Source organism: Octodon degus, unplaced genomic scaffold (assembly GCF_000260255.1).
Source record: "Octodon degus isolate 3935 unplaced genomic scaffold, OctDeg1.0 scaffold00148, whole genome shotgun sequence".
Taxonomy (NCBI): domain Eukaryota; kingdom Metazoa; phylum Chordata; class Mammalia; order Rodentia; family Octodontidae; genus Octodon; species Octodon degus.
Genome location: NW_004524724.1, coordinates 6,337,260 through 6,357,430, shown reverse-complemented (window position 1 = coordinate 6,357,430; position 20,171 = coordinate 6,337,260). Strand labels below are relative to the sequence as shown.

Below are 20,171 nucleotides of genomic sequence, written 5' to 3'. Positions count from 1 at the left end.
TCCTCTATGCTAGTGTCTTCTGCATTTGTACTGGGTGGACTCGGGGCCTGAGACTGCATTTTGTTCCTTCTCTTTGTCATTTTGTATACCACTGTCTCCTGACCTTTGGTGTGGAGCTTAGATAGAGTTATTACCTTAGCACCAGGACCGGACCTGCAAAGTTCAGATTCCTCCAGGTGGGTGTTTTTGGATCTGGCTGCTGCGCCCCACTTCTTTCTGCTGCAGCCGTTGGAGCTGAACCCTTTGTGTCTCTCTGGCAAGATGTTTTGCTCCTGAATCAGCTGGGTGGATCTTGCCTCAAGCCTCTTTGCAGGGAATTCTGCTGAAGGGTTCTGCGCTGGGCCTGCACTCTGGATCGAATGAGGATCTGTGGGCCTCGGGTGGTCTCACTCAGACGCTGGGCCTGGGCTCTGGGTCTATTCAGGATCTGCGGGCCGCGGGTCATCTCACTCACTCGCCAGGCCTGCACTCTGGGTCTATTCAGGATCCCACGGGCCCTGGGTTGTCTCACTCACTCGCCTCACCTGCACTCTATTCAGGATCTGGCAGGGTGGTCTCACTCACTCGCTGGGCCTGTGCTTCTGATCTATTTAGGATCCGGCGGGCCCCGGGTGGTCTCACTCACTCGCCAGGCCTGCGCTCTGGATCTATTTTCTGATTAGACTTTAATCCTCACCATCATTAAGAACCTAAGCACTTCTCATACTGAGTGCAGTTGGCATTACCCATCTTCCTTGTATGAGAAATTGATACTTTTCCTCCCTCCTTTCTTCCCTCCCTCCCACCTTTCCTCCCTCCTCCCCTCCCTTCCTCCCTCCCCCCTCCCAGCCTCCCTCCTTCCCTGCCTCCCTCCCTCTCTTCCTCCCTCCCTCCCTTGCTTCTTTCCAGCAGTACTGGGAACTGAACCCAGGTCTCTCACACTGAAGTCCATTCCAGCCTTGTTGAATTTTGAGGCAGGGTCTCTAAGTCATCCAGGCTAGGACTGACCTTGTGGTCCTCCTGCCTCAGCTCTCGGAGTGCTGGGATAGTAGGTATGCATCACCATGCCCAGGGAGTACTTTTAAGGATCATAGCTTAAGATGTTTGGTCTATTATTAACTTCGTCATCAGTCCTAACTTTTTTGTAAACCTGAAGCATGCATTATAGCCTAATACGAACTTACTTTAAGCATATCATTGATATATAATTTCTAAGAAACTCATTAAAATCCTGAGACTTTAGTTTCATGTAGAAAAAAATTAACACTATATTAAAAATAATATTCCTTTATTTAAAATCATATTTAAAATATCTTAAATTCAGTAGCCTATTGATTCAATAGCAGACAATTTTAAGATACTAAGCCTTAATTATTCATGTGAGGATTACAGACATTTTCAGCTGTACACAGCCAGGGGATTGTACAGTCTTCATTTTTTTAACCAAACATATGATGTTTGTTCAAGGAAAATGTAATTAGGCAGGCAAATCAGTTTCAAGAAAAAGCAGCACATATGCGAATCTTGATCCAGCTGCGTTGCTCTCACTGTTCCTGTAGCTGTGGAGAGTGGATTCCAAGCGTGGGACAGTGGCGTTGCCGGCACCTGGGCTCCGCTCCGTTGCCGCCCTGCTCCCGGGCCCACTTCCCTTCCCGTGTGCCTCTGCGGCCTTTGTACCTGCTCCTTCAGCATCACTACTCTGTTCTTTTTTCCTTCTGAAACAAGGTCTGCTCCATATTATAGGCTGGCCTCAGAAGTGTGGCAATTCCCCTGCCTCAGCCCCAGTGCTGGGTCTCAGCACCCCTGCTCCCACCTCCTGGCTGCGCTTCCACATTCTTCCAGACCGGGAGGTGGTGACAGTTCCAGCTCAGCGGCTCTGAGGGCTGGGAGTGTCCCCAGAGTTGGAGGCCAGGCTGGCCAAGGAAGGGGTGGGGAGGCTAAGCGGACATGTGGCTGCGTGGCGCTGCAGCACTGGAGCTCCAAGCTCCGGAACCTCCAGGAGCTACTTGCCGATTCGTGATCACAGCACTCAGTCACGGTGCAGATGAGTGACCCCAAGAGCCCATTCCTGATGAGAACACTGCGAACAGAGGGCTTCTGGGACGCTTTGTGTCTAAATGTGCCCTCCATGCCTGGCACTGTGTTGGAGAAGGCCAGGTCAAGAGCGTGGGATGCTGGGATGCAGGATAGGTGATTATGAATCAGTCCCGAGTGGGCTGGCACCACCCAAGCCTAGATACAGCAGAAAAGGGGCTGGGAAAACTGCTATGCTTTTCTTTGATGCCTTTTGCCTGCTGTGGAAGGCTCTCCTGTGTGAGGCCCCTCTGCCACGTCACCCTGCCTTGGCGCCAGCCCGCTGTGACCTGAGCCCTCCGCAGACCGTGAGCTGCAGTGAAGTGCTCCTCCTTTAGCTGTGGGCGTCAGGGGCTTTGTCTCAGTAATGAAAAGAGGAGCCAGGGTGACTTCTCTGCCCAGACTTCTCCCAGATGACACATCTAATAGCAGAGGTGTGTCCAAGTTGAATTCCTGCGTCCCCAGGCAGGGGAAGGTGACGCCACGCACAGCACACAGCGTGCGCACTCGGAGCAGCCACTCAGTGCTTTCCAACTACTTCCACATGCAAAGTGTTTAATGCAGCGAATTCCTTGATATATGATGGGAAGTGAGGAATGTGAGTGCGACAGCTGATTTGGAACAAACCAGAGGCATGAAATTGACAAGGGTTGTGTATTCTGCAGCGAGATAGAGCTTTTTCAAAAAGGTTTCTCCAAAATTGTGAACAAAATATGGAGTCGATTATATTACTGACTTTCCACTGTTGTCCTGACCAGATGAGGAAGAGAAGCTTCTCAGAAAAATGAGCTTACTGGCGGCTCGGCTGAGTTGCTTTTAGAGTAGTGTGGACATCAAGTCAGGTTCATTAGAGCCTTAGTTTTAAATAAGCTATTCATTTTACTGATTTGAAGATTATAGTCAGTCTAATATTAGAATGATAACATAAAATTTAAAATTTTGTATTTTACCTGTGTTTTCATTTATAGTCTTTTGTATTTGGAAACGTTTTTAGTGATACTGTGTTTCAGTAACTTTTTAGGAAAAAGCTTAAGAATGCTGAACAATTTTAGAATAAGATACTACTTAGTATGATCCCTGCTTCTCATTGTTTAATGTTTAATTTTGCCCTTTATTTATATTTTGGGTTTCTCATACAAGAGAAACTGCGTAACACCAGCGTGTGGGTCTGACTCCCACCACCGACCTCACGATCCCGAGGCGCGTCATTTCCGCACAAGCTCATCCTGCGTGATGGCACACTAGTACCCAATGCGTAGAAGGCCACATTTTCCTTAACTGCTCATGTGTTAGCGGGCATGTAGGCCACCGTGTGTGGAGCTGTGCTGTTGCTATAAAGCATGGATTGCTGTAATTTGGAATCTTTCACTCTTTGGAGAAGATAACTAGAAGTGGAAGAGCTGGGTTATTTTTTGAAGACTGTCTGGTTTCATACCAGTTTGCTTTCCCACACACAGTACAGAAAGGCCCATTTTTCCAGCATCCCTACCAGCGCTTAGTAGTATTTGTTTTCTTGGTGATGGCCCTTCTTTCTGGAGTAAGGTGGAATCCACATGCAGAAGGTTGAGTCTAGACCATCTGTCTTACTGTGTACTAAACTAAAAGCAAAATGGATCAGAGATCTAACTGTTAGTACAGAAACACTTAACCTGCGGGAGGATAAAGTGGGCACAACTCCTGGAGACACAGGTATAGGCAAGGGCTTTCTGAACAGAACCCCACTTGCACAAGAAATAGCATCAAGAATCAACAAATAGGATCGCGTCCTTTGGAAATTCACAGCTCCCAGTACGGACGGGAGTGATGCTCACTCATTGGCTGCTCCAGGTAGCCCGCGTTTCTCTTTAATAAGTCCGTGGTTATTAGTAACTTAATAACTTTTAGGACTTGGCGTTCTCTTGCCAACTCAGTTCTTGACTTCAGCTTCGTGTTTTTTCAGTCATTAAGATCACTATGAGTCCTTACGCTGCTCTCCAAGTTGCAAGTTAGCTGACAGCACAAATGCAGGGGCTGATTTGTGAGGCGCCCTGCTCCTCACTGGTAACTTGTTCTGAAGTGCTACCAGCACGTTGTACAGACTAAAGAGCAGTGGAGCTTATTCTCTAAGAAGACGAGATGGGCTGCACGCAGACTCCCCGTGTGCTGCTACCAGTGCTACTTGTGTGCAGAGCCCTGAGTCGCTTGCCCTGCACGGGCCGAGTCTGGAAGGCACTCGCAGGACGTGTGTCAGGGAGGACTGTGTACGGCGTGTTGGGAGCAGATGTCATGAGGCAGAGCGGAGGCCTGTGCTACCTTCTCAGCTGGCTGCCTGGAGTCCTGAACGCGCTGGCCCATGGCGTCATGTAACGTTCTGTGTCTACTTATGAACTCGAATTGTGCCTGTGTCTGTAAGTTACCAGTGTTTGTGGAAGAAAGCATTAGTAGCTTATAGGTGTTTTAAAATGAAACATTTTTAGCAAAGAAATACACAGATGTAGTATGAAAATCCAGATGATTCAAGTGTGAAACAGAAACCTTTCCCTTGCTCCCGTCCTACCTGTTTGGTAGGAAATCAGTGACCTTCTGGTACTTCGAGGTGCTCCTGGTTTGGTGTCTTTGCTTTGACCCCTCCCTGGAGCCTCTGCCCTGGAGGCCTCCCCCACGTCTGAGTGCAGGGCCTTCCTGCACCCTCTGCTCAGCACCCCTCCCCAGTTGTGTGTTGTTGCGTTATGTGTTGATGTGCCGTTCAGTAGAAGAGTCAGCCTTCCTCCTTTGGAATCTCCTCATTCCTGGACCTCTGTTCTCGTTTTTTTCCTAGATTACCAATTTATTTTGTTACTTAAATTTCAGAAGCGTGCATGGCTCCTAGGTGTAAAAATTCATTAAAAAAACCTTCCACCATTCCACCTCCTGAGCTCCTCCCTGTTTATTAGGTTTTTGCTTTTATGAATACATGCTTGCCGGGCATAGTGATGCCACTCATGCTGGGGCTTCTGCGTGCACATGCCCGATCTCCCGCCCCCTCCCCTCTGGCAGAATCCAAATAGTATGTGTGGCTGCTTTTGTCTCTTGGGAAGTGTTGATTATTCTTTATTTGGATTTGTGCACTCACCACACTAAGTACCTTTCCGAAAGTCAAGGGCAGCACTTTAGATATGGGAATTCACTCTTGTGTTGCTGGTGAATGAGGGTTCCAGGTGGGAAATCCCACTCTAGCCAGGGACACTCCAGCCCTTGCCTGTGCACTGGCGTTGGGTTTTTTGTTGATTTATTGGTTTCAAACATTACTTACCACTCAATAGTGGTAGGTAAAGATCACATCTCTAGTCATGCTCCCTGTACCCTGTTCTTGTAGGGACCCCTTAGAGTACAACCATTTTGGACAAACAAGTGCTAGGTTAACATTTTTATAACTATATAAATAAGTTGGCCCCAAGCCATGTAGAACACAGTAATGATCAAATCATCTCATTTTTAATTTGCCTACTCTTGCATACAGACAAAATGTTTTTTTTAATTTTTTAATCATTTATTTATTTGGTACAGGGTCTTGCTATGCAGCTTGGGCTCATAGTGACCTACCTGTCTTAGCCTCCCCAGCGCTGGGATTGTAGGCATGTGCCACCCCGCCCGGTTTTGGTGGCTGGCTCTGGCGCTGGGCCAATGCGCTTGCCAGGCGGGTGCTTAGACTACTGAGCTATCTCCTCAGTGCCAAAACGATTTTTAGAGGCTCTAACATGACTGCCATACTCCAAATGTCACGTCCATTGTGTGCTCAGAGATACCAGTTCCTTCTTTATCTATCAATTAGTGCCTTTTGGGAGTATATCATATTCAGCCTGCTCTGGGCGTCTTGCTTAGAGCTGCTGAGGGCTTGGGAGATTCTGTCTTCCTCTTTTGGACTCTCCTCATTCCTGGACCTCTTGTTCTCATTTTTTCCTTGATTACCAGTTTGTTATTTAAATTTCAGAAGCATGCATGGCTCCTAGGTATAAAAATTCATAAAATGTAATCCAGTTCTTGCATGTCTGAAAGTATTTTTATTTGGTTAATAACTAATACAGAATTTGAGACTGAAAGTTATTTAGCCTCAGTATGTTTAAAGCCTTGCTCCTGTCCTACCTGTTTGGTAGAGAAATCACTGACCTTCTTGTACTTCTTGGTGCTCCTGGTCTTTGCTTTGACCCCTCCCTGGAGCCTCTGTCCTGGAAGCCTCCCGCCTCTGAGTGCAGGGCCTTCCCGTGCCCTCTGCTCATCACCCCTTCCTCACTTGTGTGTTGTTGCGTTGTGTGTTGATGTGCCGTTCGGTAGAAGAGTCATAACCTTAGTCTGAAGGGTTTTCTTGACATAGCATTTTCATGATTTTATTTTTTGCAGATCTTTTTCTTTCCAGGACATTTACTTTAATATATTGACTTTTCTCAGCAAAATGCTTGGTTTTCTTTCCTAATTCCATGGTGTCTTGTTCTACTCTTGGAGAGACATCGTCACCTTGTTTCGGAACCCATGTGTGGGGCTGTCAGTCTCTGTTCTCATCAGCTTATGTGCAGGAGCCCTTGCGTGCTGCGCAGTCATTCCCTATCAGTGCCCAGTGCTTGGCCACGCACCTTCTCTCAGTCATGAGGCTGGTCTCTAAGCTTTCCTGTGCTCTCTGCAGTAGTTTTATTTCTGCTAAGTTCCCCCCCCCCCCCATAGCTTGCTTTAACTCTTTCTTCATCTTGGACTTTTTCAGTTTGGGGTATCACAGTGGTGCCTTCTTCACCTCCCAAAATTAGAACCAGTTTGGAAATAGACCTGAGAAATATACAAATGGAGATAAATTGCTGGTAAAGATGATAACTGTGGTTTAGATCTGGGCTTGATTTCTCATGCATCTACCAAGCACTGAACTTAGCTACTGAGTGGTGTCCGAGCTAGGGCACTGCAGACCACACCCATAGGGGAAGGACGCTCACCAGGCAGCAGAGCTTGCATGCCACACGCTGGCCAGTCCTGAGGTGAAACAGCAAGGGTTGGCCAAAGCTTGCCTGGTTCCTAACTGGCTGAGAGCTGGGAGGGAGAGGGCCCTGGCTGTGCTCCTGCGCTCTGGGCCTTGTATGTGTGCACAAGGCTGTGAGGTGAAGCGCCCTCCCCTGCACAAGTTTCCATCAATGTGTGGCATCTTTCCCGCTCTGATAGAATATCCAGTGAGCATCCCTGGAGAGTGCTGAGGTTAACATTTGGCATCTGGCCTTGAGCGCTTAGTTCTCCCCCAGTATGACGCCTGATGCTCTTTCCTGAGGGTGGTTAGGTTTTCAAGAGCAGAAGCCTCAGCCTTCCAGGGTGGCATCATGGCTGCTGGTTCTCCGCAGCAGGGCCTGGAGTGCCACCTGCACCCAGACTCTCGATTCATCCCTTCTTTAACCAGCTGCAGCATTTTTCTCCAAGATACGTGATGTCTGTGGCCGGGACCTCTGAAAGAAAAGTGCAGGCAGGGTGGGTGGGCTCCAAGGGGTGGTGCTGTGCTGGGTCCCTGCCCATCCCTCCAGTCCGATGGGCCACACCTCCCCCAGCAGCTTCAGGCACCTCAGTTGTGCCTCCTGGGGCAGAGATGGCCCCCAAGGTGATGTGCCCTGCCCTGCTACTCTGTTTTCAGGTACCGTATTCATTGTCTCATTGCTGGGGCAAAATAGCTGACACCCACAACCTCAGGAAGGAGAAGTTCGTTTTGGCTCATGCTTCAGTCTGGTCTGGTTCCGAGGCTGGGCCTGGTGAAAGAGAGCTGCTCAGGGCGTGGTGAACAGGAAGTAGAGAGGAGGAAGGAGCCAAGGAAGGAGACGAGCCTTTCCAGGCTGCTCCTGAACCTTCCTCTTCCCACCTGACCCCGCCTCCTACCAGCGTCACAATCTCATTGTCGTCCAAGAACCCTGCCTGCATGATCTTGTGAGGCTTTTGAAGGACATCTAGATACATACCGTAACACCACACCACAGCCATTTGCTGTCACAAAGTTTGTTTGGAAGTGTCATGTATCATTTTTTATTATCCTGTTTTGTTCCGTTTCTGTGCTCTTCAGTTTTGAGAAAGGCTCAAAATGTCTAACAGGTTTTAGTTTCATATGAGTAACTATGTGTGACCATTTTTAATATGCTACAATATATTTCTAAAATCCTTTATAAACTTGTCTTTATTATTTACCAATATTTGGTGTTAACAGATTACTCTTTTCTCCCTATCTCACATAACTGGAAATTCTGCCATTAGGTACAAAGAAGACGAAATGCAAGTGTCCCTTCCCAGGAATGCCCACTTGCTGGAGAAAGTCACTTGTTTTACCTTTGGACGTATTTTCCATAAGAGAGGAGTAGACAAGCTCTAGAGAGGCTGGAGCAAGTCTTATAGTTAATTAGATTGGTCTGTCTCGCAGAAAGGAGAAAGTTGGCAAAGGAGTCTGCGGCATTTTCTGCTGAGGAGCTCAGAAGCCTGTTAAGACTCACCAGGGAGCGCTTCCTCCGACACTCGGATGCCCTCATGCCTAACGTGGTCCTAAGACAGCGAGACAGTGTTAAGCCCTCAGCCTCGTTCACTGGTAAGTTTTTATTACTTTGAATTTTGTTCTTGTTTTTGTAGCATCATCAGTGGTAGCTGTTATCACTAAATCTTAGGAGAGGTATTGGTCAAAACAAAATGCATTTTATAAATTTAAATAATGCATATTTTTATATAAGAGTATGTATGTATACAAGGGGCCATCAACAGTGAATAAATTTTTTAAAATTTATGACAGTCAAAAGCACTTTGCCAGGCCAGCCAAATGGCTCAGCAGATTAAAGCTCCTGCAAGCAGGCACAGGGGCTGGGGACTTGATCCCTGGGGCGCACTGAGACAGCGACTGAGGCTGGGCATGGTGGCATGCACCTGTAATCCCAGCTCTTGGGAGGCTATAAACAGGTGGATCACTACGAGTCCGATCTAGTAGTAAGACCCTGAACACCCTGTAGACCCTTCCCTAAAATACAAAAAAAAAAGGGGGGGCACATTGCCATTCCCCCTCCAGACACACCCCTCGTTTTCCCACTTGGCGCCTTGCCCTTGCCTCGGTGTGAAGCAGTCTGGAAGTCCTCTTCTCGGAGTGTCTGTGCCGTGCGATCCAGTGTGGATGCCGCTGCCGCCGAGCACCAGCCCACACAGCACAGGCTCACGGGCGTGGCACTGGGCCCTTCTCCCCTTCGTCACTAGAGCTAGCAGCATACAAATTCTGGTTCACCCCCAAAGTGAAAATGGAAGGTAAACATGAGTTGGTTCAAGACGCAGAGGCAGCCAGTGGAGGCAGCTGAGGACCTCGGGAAGCAGGCCCCAGGGCTACTCCGAGGTGGCGCCGGATAAGTGCCGCGGGGGACTCGTTACTGCAGTAATTGTTTTAGCCTAAACATTCACTAACTTGTGATCACGGTATATTCTCTGCACTCATTTAAGGAGTACGGGCTTTTTGATCACCCTTTTCATTCAGCGTGCCCAACATTAGCAAGTGATCTTTCTTATTATCCTTGCCACGGCTGCCAGAATGGATAGACATCTATTATGCTGTATTTTTAGAAAGTGGGGAAAGTAAGATCTACACAGTTTAGTGGGATAAGATACATCGTGTCTGCCACCCATTCGGGCTGGAACAGTCACCAAAATACACAGGAGGCCCAGAGCCATTTCAATATTAATTGGATTTCTATTTTCCTGGATTGTGGTGTTGTGATGAGTTTGAACAGAGCGAAGCTTTTCAGCATCTACCAAGAAAGCATTTGAAGATCCATTTGGCACAGTTTTAAGTGTAGAGGACAATTTTTGGGTTTTATTTTGTACAAATAATTTGATTGCATGGATTAATGAGGAAACAATCACAGAATCAAGTTAGCAGTAATGTTCTCTGAGTACCTTTTGTGTATTTGACACCAAAGGTACACCAGGAAACGAAAATCCGAGTCCCTGGCCTTCAGTAAGATTGCAATCTGTTTGTAAAGCAGGATACAAAAGCAGCAGCACATAGCACCCAGTGGAAGAACGCAGGCCTTGGTCAAGCTCCAGATCTCAGCATTGTCACTCTTTAGCTGCCCGGTTTGGGGCGCGTTATTTCACTTCTTCCTGTCCCGAGTGGGCGAATCATACAGCCTGCAACCAGGCTTCTCCTGGGGGTGGCAGGGCTCTCCTGAGGGTTAGCAGCTTGGTGCACACAGCACCAGGCAGGACAGAGAGGCTGTCACTTGTGCTAGTGTCACCCTCCCTCATATCAGTACCAAAGTTCAGCGACTGCCAGCGCCCTTGGAAAGGCCCAGGGGGACCGTGCCAGGGATGTGTTGGATCAGGGCAGGAACTTCGCTTCGTGGTGGCAGCCAGGCTGAGTACTGGCCCCGCAGCGCCTGCTCTGAGGCCATCGGCCTGTGTTCCGACCTGTTTATCTCGGGCATGATGGGTGGTTGTAAAGATGAAATTAGGGGCCAGGGAGATAGCAGCATACGTGCCTGCCTGGCAAGTGCAGGATCCTGACTTCAATCCCTGGTACGAGGAAAAAAGCATTATAAAGATGAAATTAATTACTTGCTCCTTGGGTAGCAAGTTGCCTGGTGTGGAGTAAGTGTTGTATGGTTTTTGGCTAAGTAACTCAGTGTAAATTCAGGAAGGAGAACTAATCAGGGCAGGGTCGCACAAGTGGCTCGGCAGTAGGTGAGGGACTCGGGAGATCCAGCGTGATGCTTCAGGAGAGTAGAGAATACGGGATTCCCTGAGCACACCCCATTATAAAGATAAGAAAAGCAGCGCTGAGGTGGGCTTCGGTGAGGGTCTGCATGGGAGATGGAAGGGTTGAAAGGCGGGAAAAGCACAGTAATGGCTGGGGATTTTATACAAATACTTTTGGGGCAGTACACCGCAGAGTTCCTGACTGGGCGCCATCTCTCATGAGCCCAGTCCCACCACCCCTGTCTCCAGCCGTTTCCATGGTAGCCAGGTGACACAGCGTGCGGTCCTTGCCAGCTTCGCGGCTCCCTGGCCTGTGCCCACGTCACTAGTGGCTACGCTTCAGACTCCCGCGTCAGTGTTTCAGAGACTTTCTCAGACCCTGCTCCACTTCAGCCGTTCCTTCTAGTGCTCTTCCCTACAGTTTGCCTTCACCTCGCTTCTCATGTGTTAAAATTGCGTATCATCGTGCAGTTCTGCATTAAATGTCAGCCTTCTTTGTGTGCAGAGTGCACGCCCACTTCCACCTCGGGTGGGCGCGGGGCCTGACGCAGTACCCGGCGCTCAGGCCTGGGGGAGCGCCCTGAAGCTCGGAAGGTGCTTACCACCTGAGGCTGTCGTGTGAGCGCGACTCCTCAGGAGGTCAGGGTACCTAACGTCCTTGTCTCGTGGATCTGCGCAGATGCTCTCCACACCAGTTCCACCACCTGTACAAACAGCAGGGCCAGCCAGACTTCCTACTTGGAGCTGTTATTTGTAGCCTACACCTTAGGAGCTCTTAGCAATTGATAAGGTTCTCTGGTTCGGCTCTGTTTTTACAAAAACTCTGGTCTGGGTGACAAGTAGCAAGTCGTTGTGTAGCCAGTGGCTTAACCTGACCTTGTATTTACTCATTTCCACAAAGTTGGGGAAAACTTTGCCCACGGCACAGGTGCTGCCCGCGCTCACGGTACCGTGGTGGCCTCCCCACAGGGCCGTGGGGCCGGGCGTAAGCCAATGTGCTGGCTCACTGCGCGAGGCCATGGTTTCGCTGTTCCAGACATTTAAAAATGAACCTTGCAGTATGCATTTCTAACTCTCATTTTATCAAACAGGTCACACCAGTAACAACGTAGCCTTTTCTTCATGACACACTCACATTTAGGTGGATGAGATTAGGGCTTAACCTCAGTACCTACACCCGTCACCAGTGACACCACTTCTGTTTGCTGTGATGTGACGTTCTGTAGGTCCCTTTCCTGTTTTCCTGTTGTACTGGTTTGATTTCCTTGTTCACCAATAAAACACTATAAAAAGGGACTTCTTGGTTTCTCAGAGAAGCTTTCTGTTCCTTTCTGGTATTAGCAAAGTGTAGTGTCCTGACAGACCAATACATGGAATGTTGTTTTATTTTGCTGTAAAGACCATATGGTTATTCTCCTAAAAATGAGACGAGCATGAACGTTTGTCCACCCATTCTTAAATATGTGACCTATGTCGTTCATGTTTATGTTGGTTGTATAAGCAAGGTTAAAAATTCATTATGTTGCAATACTTACAGTGTAGTATTTTTTAAAAGATGGCTTGCATTCTTTTATGAATTCACGGGATGCAATTGTGCAGAATTGCTATTGATTTTTTTCCCTTAGTGGAAAGCCGTGTCTCCATTAAGCATATTACCTTATTATAAATCTCATTATGCTATAAAATAGTATTTCGCTATCCTTATTAAGAAGTGGGAAGTGGCATATTTGTATGGTGTTTGGTGAGGGCAATCCAATGTAGATACTTAAAATATTCTTAAATCTTCAATGTGAAATAGTTTAATTATACAGGTTTTTGTTTTCATTTTTAAAAACTTTTGTTTAAAAATTTCTTTGCCAGATCATTTTTTCAAAGGATCACCGCACATTTGAAAATAAGTATCCCTATTGATACTTGATTAAACAGCTGTTACTCAGTGATTTTCTGCCAGTTACTAGAACTAAGATGTAATGGTTCAAAATAGAGTTTATAGCCAGGCAGTTTTAGAATTCACAAACGTCGTGTCATTAGTAATTTTGCCAGTGTTAACAAAGTGTGAGTGAGCTGGTAATTTCTAATGAGAAAAGAAGTGTCCCTCTGGGCTTTTGTTCACGTTATAAATAGTCTTACTATAGTCTTACTGTAGTTCGCAGCAGCATGTTAGCTAGAAAAAAACACAGTCTCACATACATTTTTGTAGTAATTTTAGGGTCCACTTCCTGTTGTTGGGACAAAATGTCTGACACCCAGCATAAAGGAGGAGAGGTCTGTTTGGGCTCAGGGTTTCAGAAGCTTTGGTTCCTAGTGGACTGGCTCGAAGCCAGGGAGGTCGTGTGGGAGGCCTTGGGGAAGAAACCTCTCAATCCCTGATATCCCAGAAGCTGAGGGTGCAGTAAAGAGAGACGGAAGGAAAGGGCCATGACCAGCTGTGGCCCTTAATGTCGCACACCCATGAGCCACACACAGACCCTAGGCGCGCTTTTCACTAAGCTCCTTAAGCCAATCAAGTCAACAGTCAGGACAGACCCTCAAGCACTAAGTAATACTTGCAGTGTTAGTGATTTGAGGATATGCATGTTAAAGTATTTTATATTAATTTAAAAATAAGGATTATCCCTGCCTGTAATCCCAGCTTTTGGGAGACTATAAACAGGCGGATCACTACAAGTCCAATCTAGTAGTGAAACCCTGAACACCCTGTAGACCCTTCCCTAAAATACAAAAAAGAAAAAAAGAAAAGAAAAACAAAAATTTATTGTAACTGTCCTACTAACCTGTTTTGAAGCTGTCTCATTGCTATTTGTTTCTCAATAAAATTAATTTTAAAAAATAATAATTAAGAAAACAAAAACAAAAAAGGATTATCCCTAAAGTAGTCTTTCCCTGAGAACAGTCCCTGTATTTGTCATTTTATTATTATACCTTTGAGAGTGAAATAATCTTGTCTTTGGAATTTGGAATTTTGGAAGATGATATTTTCTAGTCTATTTGCGCTAATTCCAGTTTATAGTATGAAAATCACTTAGTACATCTAGTGTGTTCGCTAGAGGGTGGCCCCTGGTTCTTTAAAAATAATTTACTAAAACTAGCAAAATTACCCTTTCATTTCATGAGTCCTAACAGTGCTGGTTTTTCAGTTTCTGACTTGCTTTGATGAGCTATTTTACTCATTTCCAGTGAGCTTCTCTGGCTTTTCCTGCACTTCAGACCGCCGGAGAGATCTGTAATAAATGCCCGAGCCAGGTCCTGTGCAGCTAAGTGTGGGCTATGACCCACACTTACGTATCTTATACCTCTGTTTATATTTTTACGTAGCAAAATTCAGTATGCTAATTCTTACTAATATTCCTTTCCCTTTAGCTGCCACTCGAGTAGACCCTGGCTCTTCAAGTCTAATGGAAAGCAGTTCTTTGGAATGGCCAGAGAAGTATGTTCTTCAAAATTTGGAAACTTTTGAAAAAGCTGGACAAAAAATGAGGTAATATTTGCATCTGTAAGACAGCATGTTATAGCTCACAGTTTTTATATGAACTTAATCCTTTATTTTATAACAAGTTTATAGTTGTGTTATGGAAGAAGCGCTCACTTCCTGTAAGTGGATAATCGAGAGTGATATATTGACGAACAGGGCCAGGTTGCCCTCCTCCGCCTTCTCCGTGCACTTCGCAGGGTATGTAATCACAGCGAACGTTCTCGGGCAGCCTTCCGGGCTGCCGTCTGTAGACACGCTGGGCGCATGCTTAGGAAGACTTCGTACGGGCGCGTCTAGATGAGGTGGGCACAGCCCCGCGCCTCAGCACGTGCCCCCACCTGTGTCCTCGTGTGCTCCCCTCCCTCTGCAGTGCTCTCCGGGAGGCAGCGTTCATGTTTAGTCCTGGCTTTAGCTCTCTGCTACAGCACATACCAGCACGGACAGCTGGCAACGGTTAAGCGGTGGAATCGAGGCCCTCTTACAGTGCCCTCATCCCAAATATGGCAGATCACGACCTCTAGCTATTCTGTTGTGCCCTTGTATGATTTGCCACACTTTTCTCTCATGTGTTTACTGGGATGTCAGCATGTATTTACTGGGCACTGACCATCAGGCACCGGGGGACACCCAAGCATCTCTCCTATCCTTTCAACCCGAGAGCCAGTCAGGGCCAAGCAAGCGACCAGACAGTGAATGTGAGCGCTGCAGGTTACTCTGGGTCGCAGATGGAGCCTGCATGGTGGCTGAGGTGATTGCGCTCCTGGTGGGGGTGGGGGTGGCCCTGACGGAGGGCACGTGGGTGGTCCAGAGTGCAGGGGCCCTGGCGGGTATGTGGGTCACTGACACACGTCGCTTGGACAGCACCCCTGGGTCATCACACAGAATTCGCATTGTATTATAGAAGTATATTGAAGGATTTATGCCGAGTGATGGCGACTTATTCCATAAATGAATTTTGATCTTTTATGACAAATAGATTACAGAGAGAGAAACTGGGGACAAAGAAATCCACTAAGTGGCTTTGCTGTAAGCTAAATGAGAGATAACAGACCTCAGACTAGACCCGTAGGACAACTTCACGGTGTATTTGGTGGTAAGCTAGTGAAGCCCTTCCTGTCGTGGGCTGGGTGTGGAGAGGGAAACAATCATGCAAGACAGTTTATTTTTATGTATTTATTTTTGGTACCAGGGACTGAACTCAGGACCTTGCACTTGCCGGGCAAGTGCTTACGCTGCGGAGCTATCTCCCCAGCTCAAGACAGTTTAGATTTCTGACTTCCACGGTGCAGTGAGGGATGTTTTCACTTATAAAATGGACAAGGTTATGGGCATGTTGGTCGCGAGAACGGTTTTGGAGAACAAAGTGGAGAAGTGTGCTTTAGAGATGCTAAGTTTGCCCTCCATTATCCACAACGAAATAGCCCATGGTCTCATGCGGGGGAGACCTCACCTCTATTTGGAGTTAGCTCAGGAGGCTGGTGGACGAGGACACAGGGTGAGACCCCCAGGAGGAGAGGGAAAGGACCGGGGCCGCCCTGGGAGCCTCTGTAGTGTCTACAGGCACAGGAGAAGATAGCGGGGAAGAGCAAGGGGGACAGAGAGTCTCCGTCTCATGCCCACCAGTTTTTTTTTTGGCGGAACCGGGATTGAACTCAGGGCCTTGCACTTGCCAGGGAAGCACTTATTCCCCTGAGCCATCTCCTCGGCTCATTATGCCCACCAATTTTAGGCAGCGTCTTTTACCTCCTACAGGAGAGGTGGTAGTCCCCCATTTGTCCCCTCCGTCCTCTTTGTGTCTTCAGTGCACAGTTCTCTCCTCCTTCAGCGATTGTTCCCGCTCCTCTCTGGCATCTCACCAAAGCGGGCCAGCGCTCGCCCAGCACAGCTGTGACCAGGGGCCTGCTTGGCCCCTCTCCTCGGGGAGTGCCGCGCTTTCCTGGACTTCCTATCTTAAAGAGAAGCCTGCTGCCAGTCAGATTTTGTTCCTTAGTATGTATTTTGTCCTATCTACAAATTACGGAATTTTCCATTTTCCTTACTGTTTTGAAATACCTGAGGTCGTGGTTAGAGGATGTTTTAGTCTTGAGATTTTTATCTTTTTTCAAAAGACAGAAGTATCTCTGGGAGATACTTTAGTATTTCTTCATCAATTATTCCTCTCTGCTTGTTTTCTTCTTTTTTTTTTTTTTTCCTCTGAAATACCCATTTTAATTTACATTAAACGTCCTGGATATTTTAATTCAAACTTTGCCTTTTCTCTCTATGTTTCTTTGAGGTTTTCACTGTGTGTCCCAGAAAAGTATTCCTTACATTTACTCTCTTCGTTTCTGTTAAACTTTTTAGTAGTAGTATTCATGTCTTAAGTTCCTAGTACATTTTCTTGTATTTTTTTTTCATAGCAGTGTGATCTTTTAGTCCTGTGGAGATGGGAGCTGATACTATAAAAATGCTCAGTAGACTGTGTCCATTCCAATGTATTTTCTTGACGATCTCATGCTCCTCTGAGCTGCTTTTTCGCTTTTTCCCTTATCCAGCCTTCTCCAGTGTCAGCGTGCACCCCCACCCCCCACCCCCACCGGGCTGTGGCGTGGTTGCCTCTCCCTTCCTGCTGGGCAGGGTGCAAGGTGGAGCTGGCCTGCAGGGAACACAGCAGGGCCAGGGTGAGCGGAATTCGTCTTGCTGCACTGTGCTGGGGCTTTATTCTGGGTCAGCAGCAGACTTGGACAGGTACAAGGCTGTGTCCCTCCAGGGGAAGCTTCTGTGATCTTAAGCGCAGGGCAGGATGTGTGGGAGGGTGGCGTGAGGGCCACGGTCCTGCATGCGGGTCTCACAGCATGCCACCTTGATCCGTGCTGGCCCACTCCATAACTGAGAAGTAGAGCCCCGCGTGGCTTCCTGGGAAGGGAATCAGACAGCTCTTCCCTCTGGTGTAGGTCTCTCTGTAGCTCGTGGAAAGGCGTTGGCCCTGGTTTGGTGGTGGCTAACCTGTGGCACCGTGCAGCAGCCCACGGTTTGTTATCACAGAAGCTCTGAAGGTTCCCCATCATTGCCTCAGTTTATCCCACTTTGAAACACACTGAACTTCTGGGTCCACTTGCCTTCTTTCTTCCTTTCCTCAGCCCTGTCAGGAATCTAACCTCCCGCACCTCAGCACTGGGCTTTCAGCTTGTTCCACCAGCAGGCCTGATGCGTGCTGTGTGCTGCAGCTGTCCCCACTGGCCCAAGACTCGTTTGTCAGGCAAGGCCCGGGTCTTCTCCTTGAGTCCCCTTGCACCCTGCGGTCCCTTCTGCGGACATCGAGGGGCTGCGTTGCCGGGGCTCTCACGACACTTTGTGGCGCTGTTCCTGCCTCTTTCCGTTGGTGTGCTCGTGGCCTCAGTCAGTCAGAAGCAGCTGCTGCGAGTCTGACACTCACTGTGGACTCATTCTGTGACATCGCCTGACGTGCACACAGCGAGTGCCAGACACTGCCGCTGCACGGGCCTGCAGTGACGTTCTTGGTTGTGCACCAGAGCCGTGTTGCGTAGTGTGCTTGTGTTAAAACAGATTTAAATCAGGGTAATGTGCCACTGCAGAGTGAATTTGAGGACCAGAGTCTGGTTTTAGACATAATCACCTGTTGTGTGACTTTTTGTGTCCTCCTAGGTTAAAGATGAAAATCCCTAGTTTGCTACAAAATTGTAGAAACCTAATGAGAGCCTGTGGTAACGTAGCTTTCAAGCTTAAAAATGCTAATACAATAAGGTGTTGTCAGTGTTGCTGTTTTTTTTAACCGAGACATATCTTGGTAGTGTAATTTATCACAAGCAAGGCTTTTAAATTGCTTCGATATCCTTGTGTTCGTGTTCTATATAAATGCAAATTGTACATGTCACCGCTGCAGCTGGTCTGCAAAATGATTGAGAGTAATATTCATTAAGAAACCTTTATCAGTCACTATTAGATAGGACGCACACAGGAATTAAATTAAACTCTTCGTGTACTTCCTGCCCTCTTGGACTGTGAGGTTCAGAGGATACATTAGCAGGTTTTCTGTGCGGCTGCTTTTGTTATATTTATATTTTCTTTCTTTTTGTAAGATTTATATTTTCAATTTAAAAATGAAGGGAAGGGCTGGGGATATAGCTTAGCAGCACAGCTCCTGCTGGCAAGCATGAGATCCTTAGTCCAATTTCTGGTAACCCCCCAAGAAAAAGGAATAAAGAAAGGGGAAGGAGCACTGTCAGTGTGTGAGTGATCCTTAATATAGAGAAACATGGGTCTAAAACCATGGCAGTATTTTAGTCATGTAATTATGAATAAATAAAAATGCTCACTTTGAGTAACAAAATAAACAATAAATTAATATAAATTTATGAAATCAATTTTCTGTGCAAGTATTGAAAGATTTGTTTGTTTGCTTTGCTGTTTTGTGGCACTGAGGGACTGAGGCGGGGTCTTTCCCACTGAGCCGCATCCTCAGTCCCTTTTTTATTTTTCATGTGAAGCTGCGCTGCCCAGAGTGGGCTCCGACTTGTGACCCTCCTGCCTCTGCCTCCCAGAGTGTGGGTTGATAAGCGAGTGCAAACACGCCCAGCAAAACGTAATGATCGTTCCTGTGTAGGACAGAGCTGCGGTGAGCAGTCACTGAGTGCTTGCGAGAACTAGCTTCCCTTTTTCAGTATTTGGAGTACTGTGAGCTCTTCTGATGTACAGAGTGCTAGGGAAGCAGTGCCTGCTCCGGAATCAGTCCAGTTCTGAGTGTCATTTTAAATGACTGTAGCCTAGCTTGTGCCAGTCTCGTCAGGTGAAATGTAGGAATAGCGATTGTTCCTAGGTTCAGTTTTCATTCTTAGAGAGTCCATAGACTCAGGTGTCACTTCATCCTGAAGGAAGGTCCGTTCCATCTTTCCAAGGAGGTTTACCTGGACGAAGAACACGGCGTCCATAGAGCAGCCTGCAGAGGCAGTGTCTGTGGGCCTCTCAGGTGTGGCAGCGATCCAGGGCTCGTTCAGAATGCTGTGATCACGGCGACAACAGCCCTTGGGGAGAATCCCATTGCTGTGTCATTTCATGATTGTGCTTTAAGTAATCTTTCAAGTTCATAGAAAATTGAAGCATTTATTACCTTGCCTTCGGAAGTCTATTACAGGGCTTCAAAACATACGAAAATTTACAGTTCAGCTTTGTAGAAGTGGTCACTGCATCCTACTGAATAATTAATATACTATCTTTTATAAGTAATGAAATTATGAAGAAAGAAATTATGCTTTTTTTTTTTTCTTAAGTAGAGTTATATTTCTGGCATCTCCAAGTTTCAATGTGACATACAGAGTTTTTGAAAATACAGTTTGAAACTAGTTAGTTTGCAAACATTTTACTTGGTTGTTTTCTATAGTGCGTCCTTCTCCCATTTTCTTTGTGTGCTTTTCTGGTTTCTGCTCCATCACCTTTTCTGAACTTTGGTGAAGTTGTGCACATCATTACTAAATCTGCATGACCTTGTCTCTCTAGAGCCGGCTCGTTTCCTCGGTCCTCAGAGCAGCTGCTGGGCCGTAAGGAGGGCGCCCGAGACATGGCCCCGCTGCTGGACGCGAAGGAGCTGCTGAGGCACTTCACCTCGGACGGACTGCCTGTGGGGGATCTGCAACCTCTGCCTGTGCAGAAGGGGTAGGTGCAGGGCTCGGGGCGTCCAGCTAACCTTTAACAATCGTTTAAAGCCACATCGCATTTCGTGCTTTGGGTTCGTTGATGCTCTGTGCTGCTTCAGCAGATCACAGTTTGCTTCTGGTATGTAGCAGCTGGCCTTTGTCGCCACTTTTTTGAGTGGTTGTGGGGCTTTCACACTGACCTGCGTCTTTAGCTTTTGTTTGCCTCTTTGTTTGTTTGCTTATTTATATTTTGAGACAAAGTCTAAGTTTTCCATGCTGGGCTGAAATTGGCAATCGCCTGCCTCAGCCTCCCAGAGTGCTGGGGTTGC

At 47.2% G+C, this 20,171-nt stretch overlaps 1 protein-coding gene across 1 annotated transcript in view; it reads left to right on the top strand.

Annotated features, from left to right (window-relative positions):
• Mtbp (MDM2 binding protein) overlaps positions 1-20,171 on the top strand; it is an 85,894-nt gene that overhangs the window by 51,221 nt on the left and 14,502 nt on the right. The window contains exons 14-16 of the mRNA XM_004642265.2: positions 8,438-8,599; positions 14,101-14,218; positions 19,706-19,861. Coding sequence (XP_004642322.1) covers positions 8,438-8,599; positions 14,101-14,218; positions 19,706-19,861 — 436 coding nt within the window. The remainder of the gene's footprint in view (positions 1-8,437; positions 8,600-14,100; positions 14,219-19,705; positions 19,862-20,171) is intronic.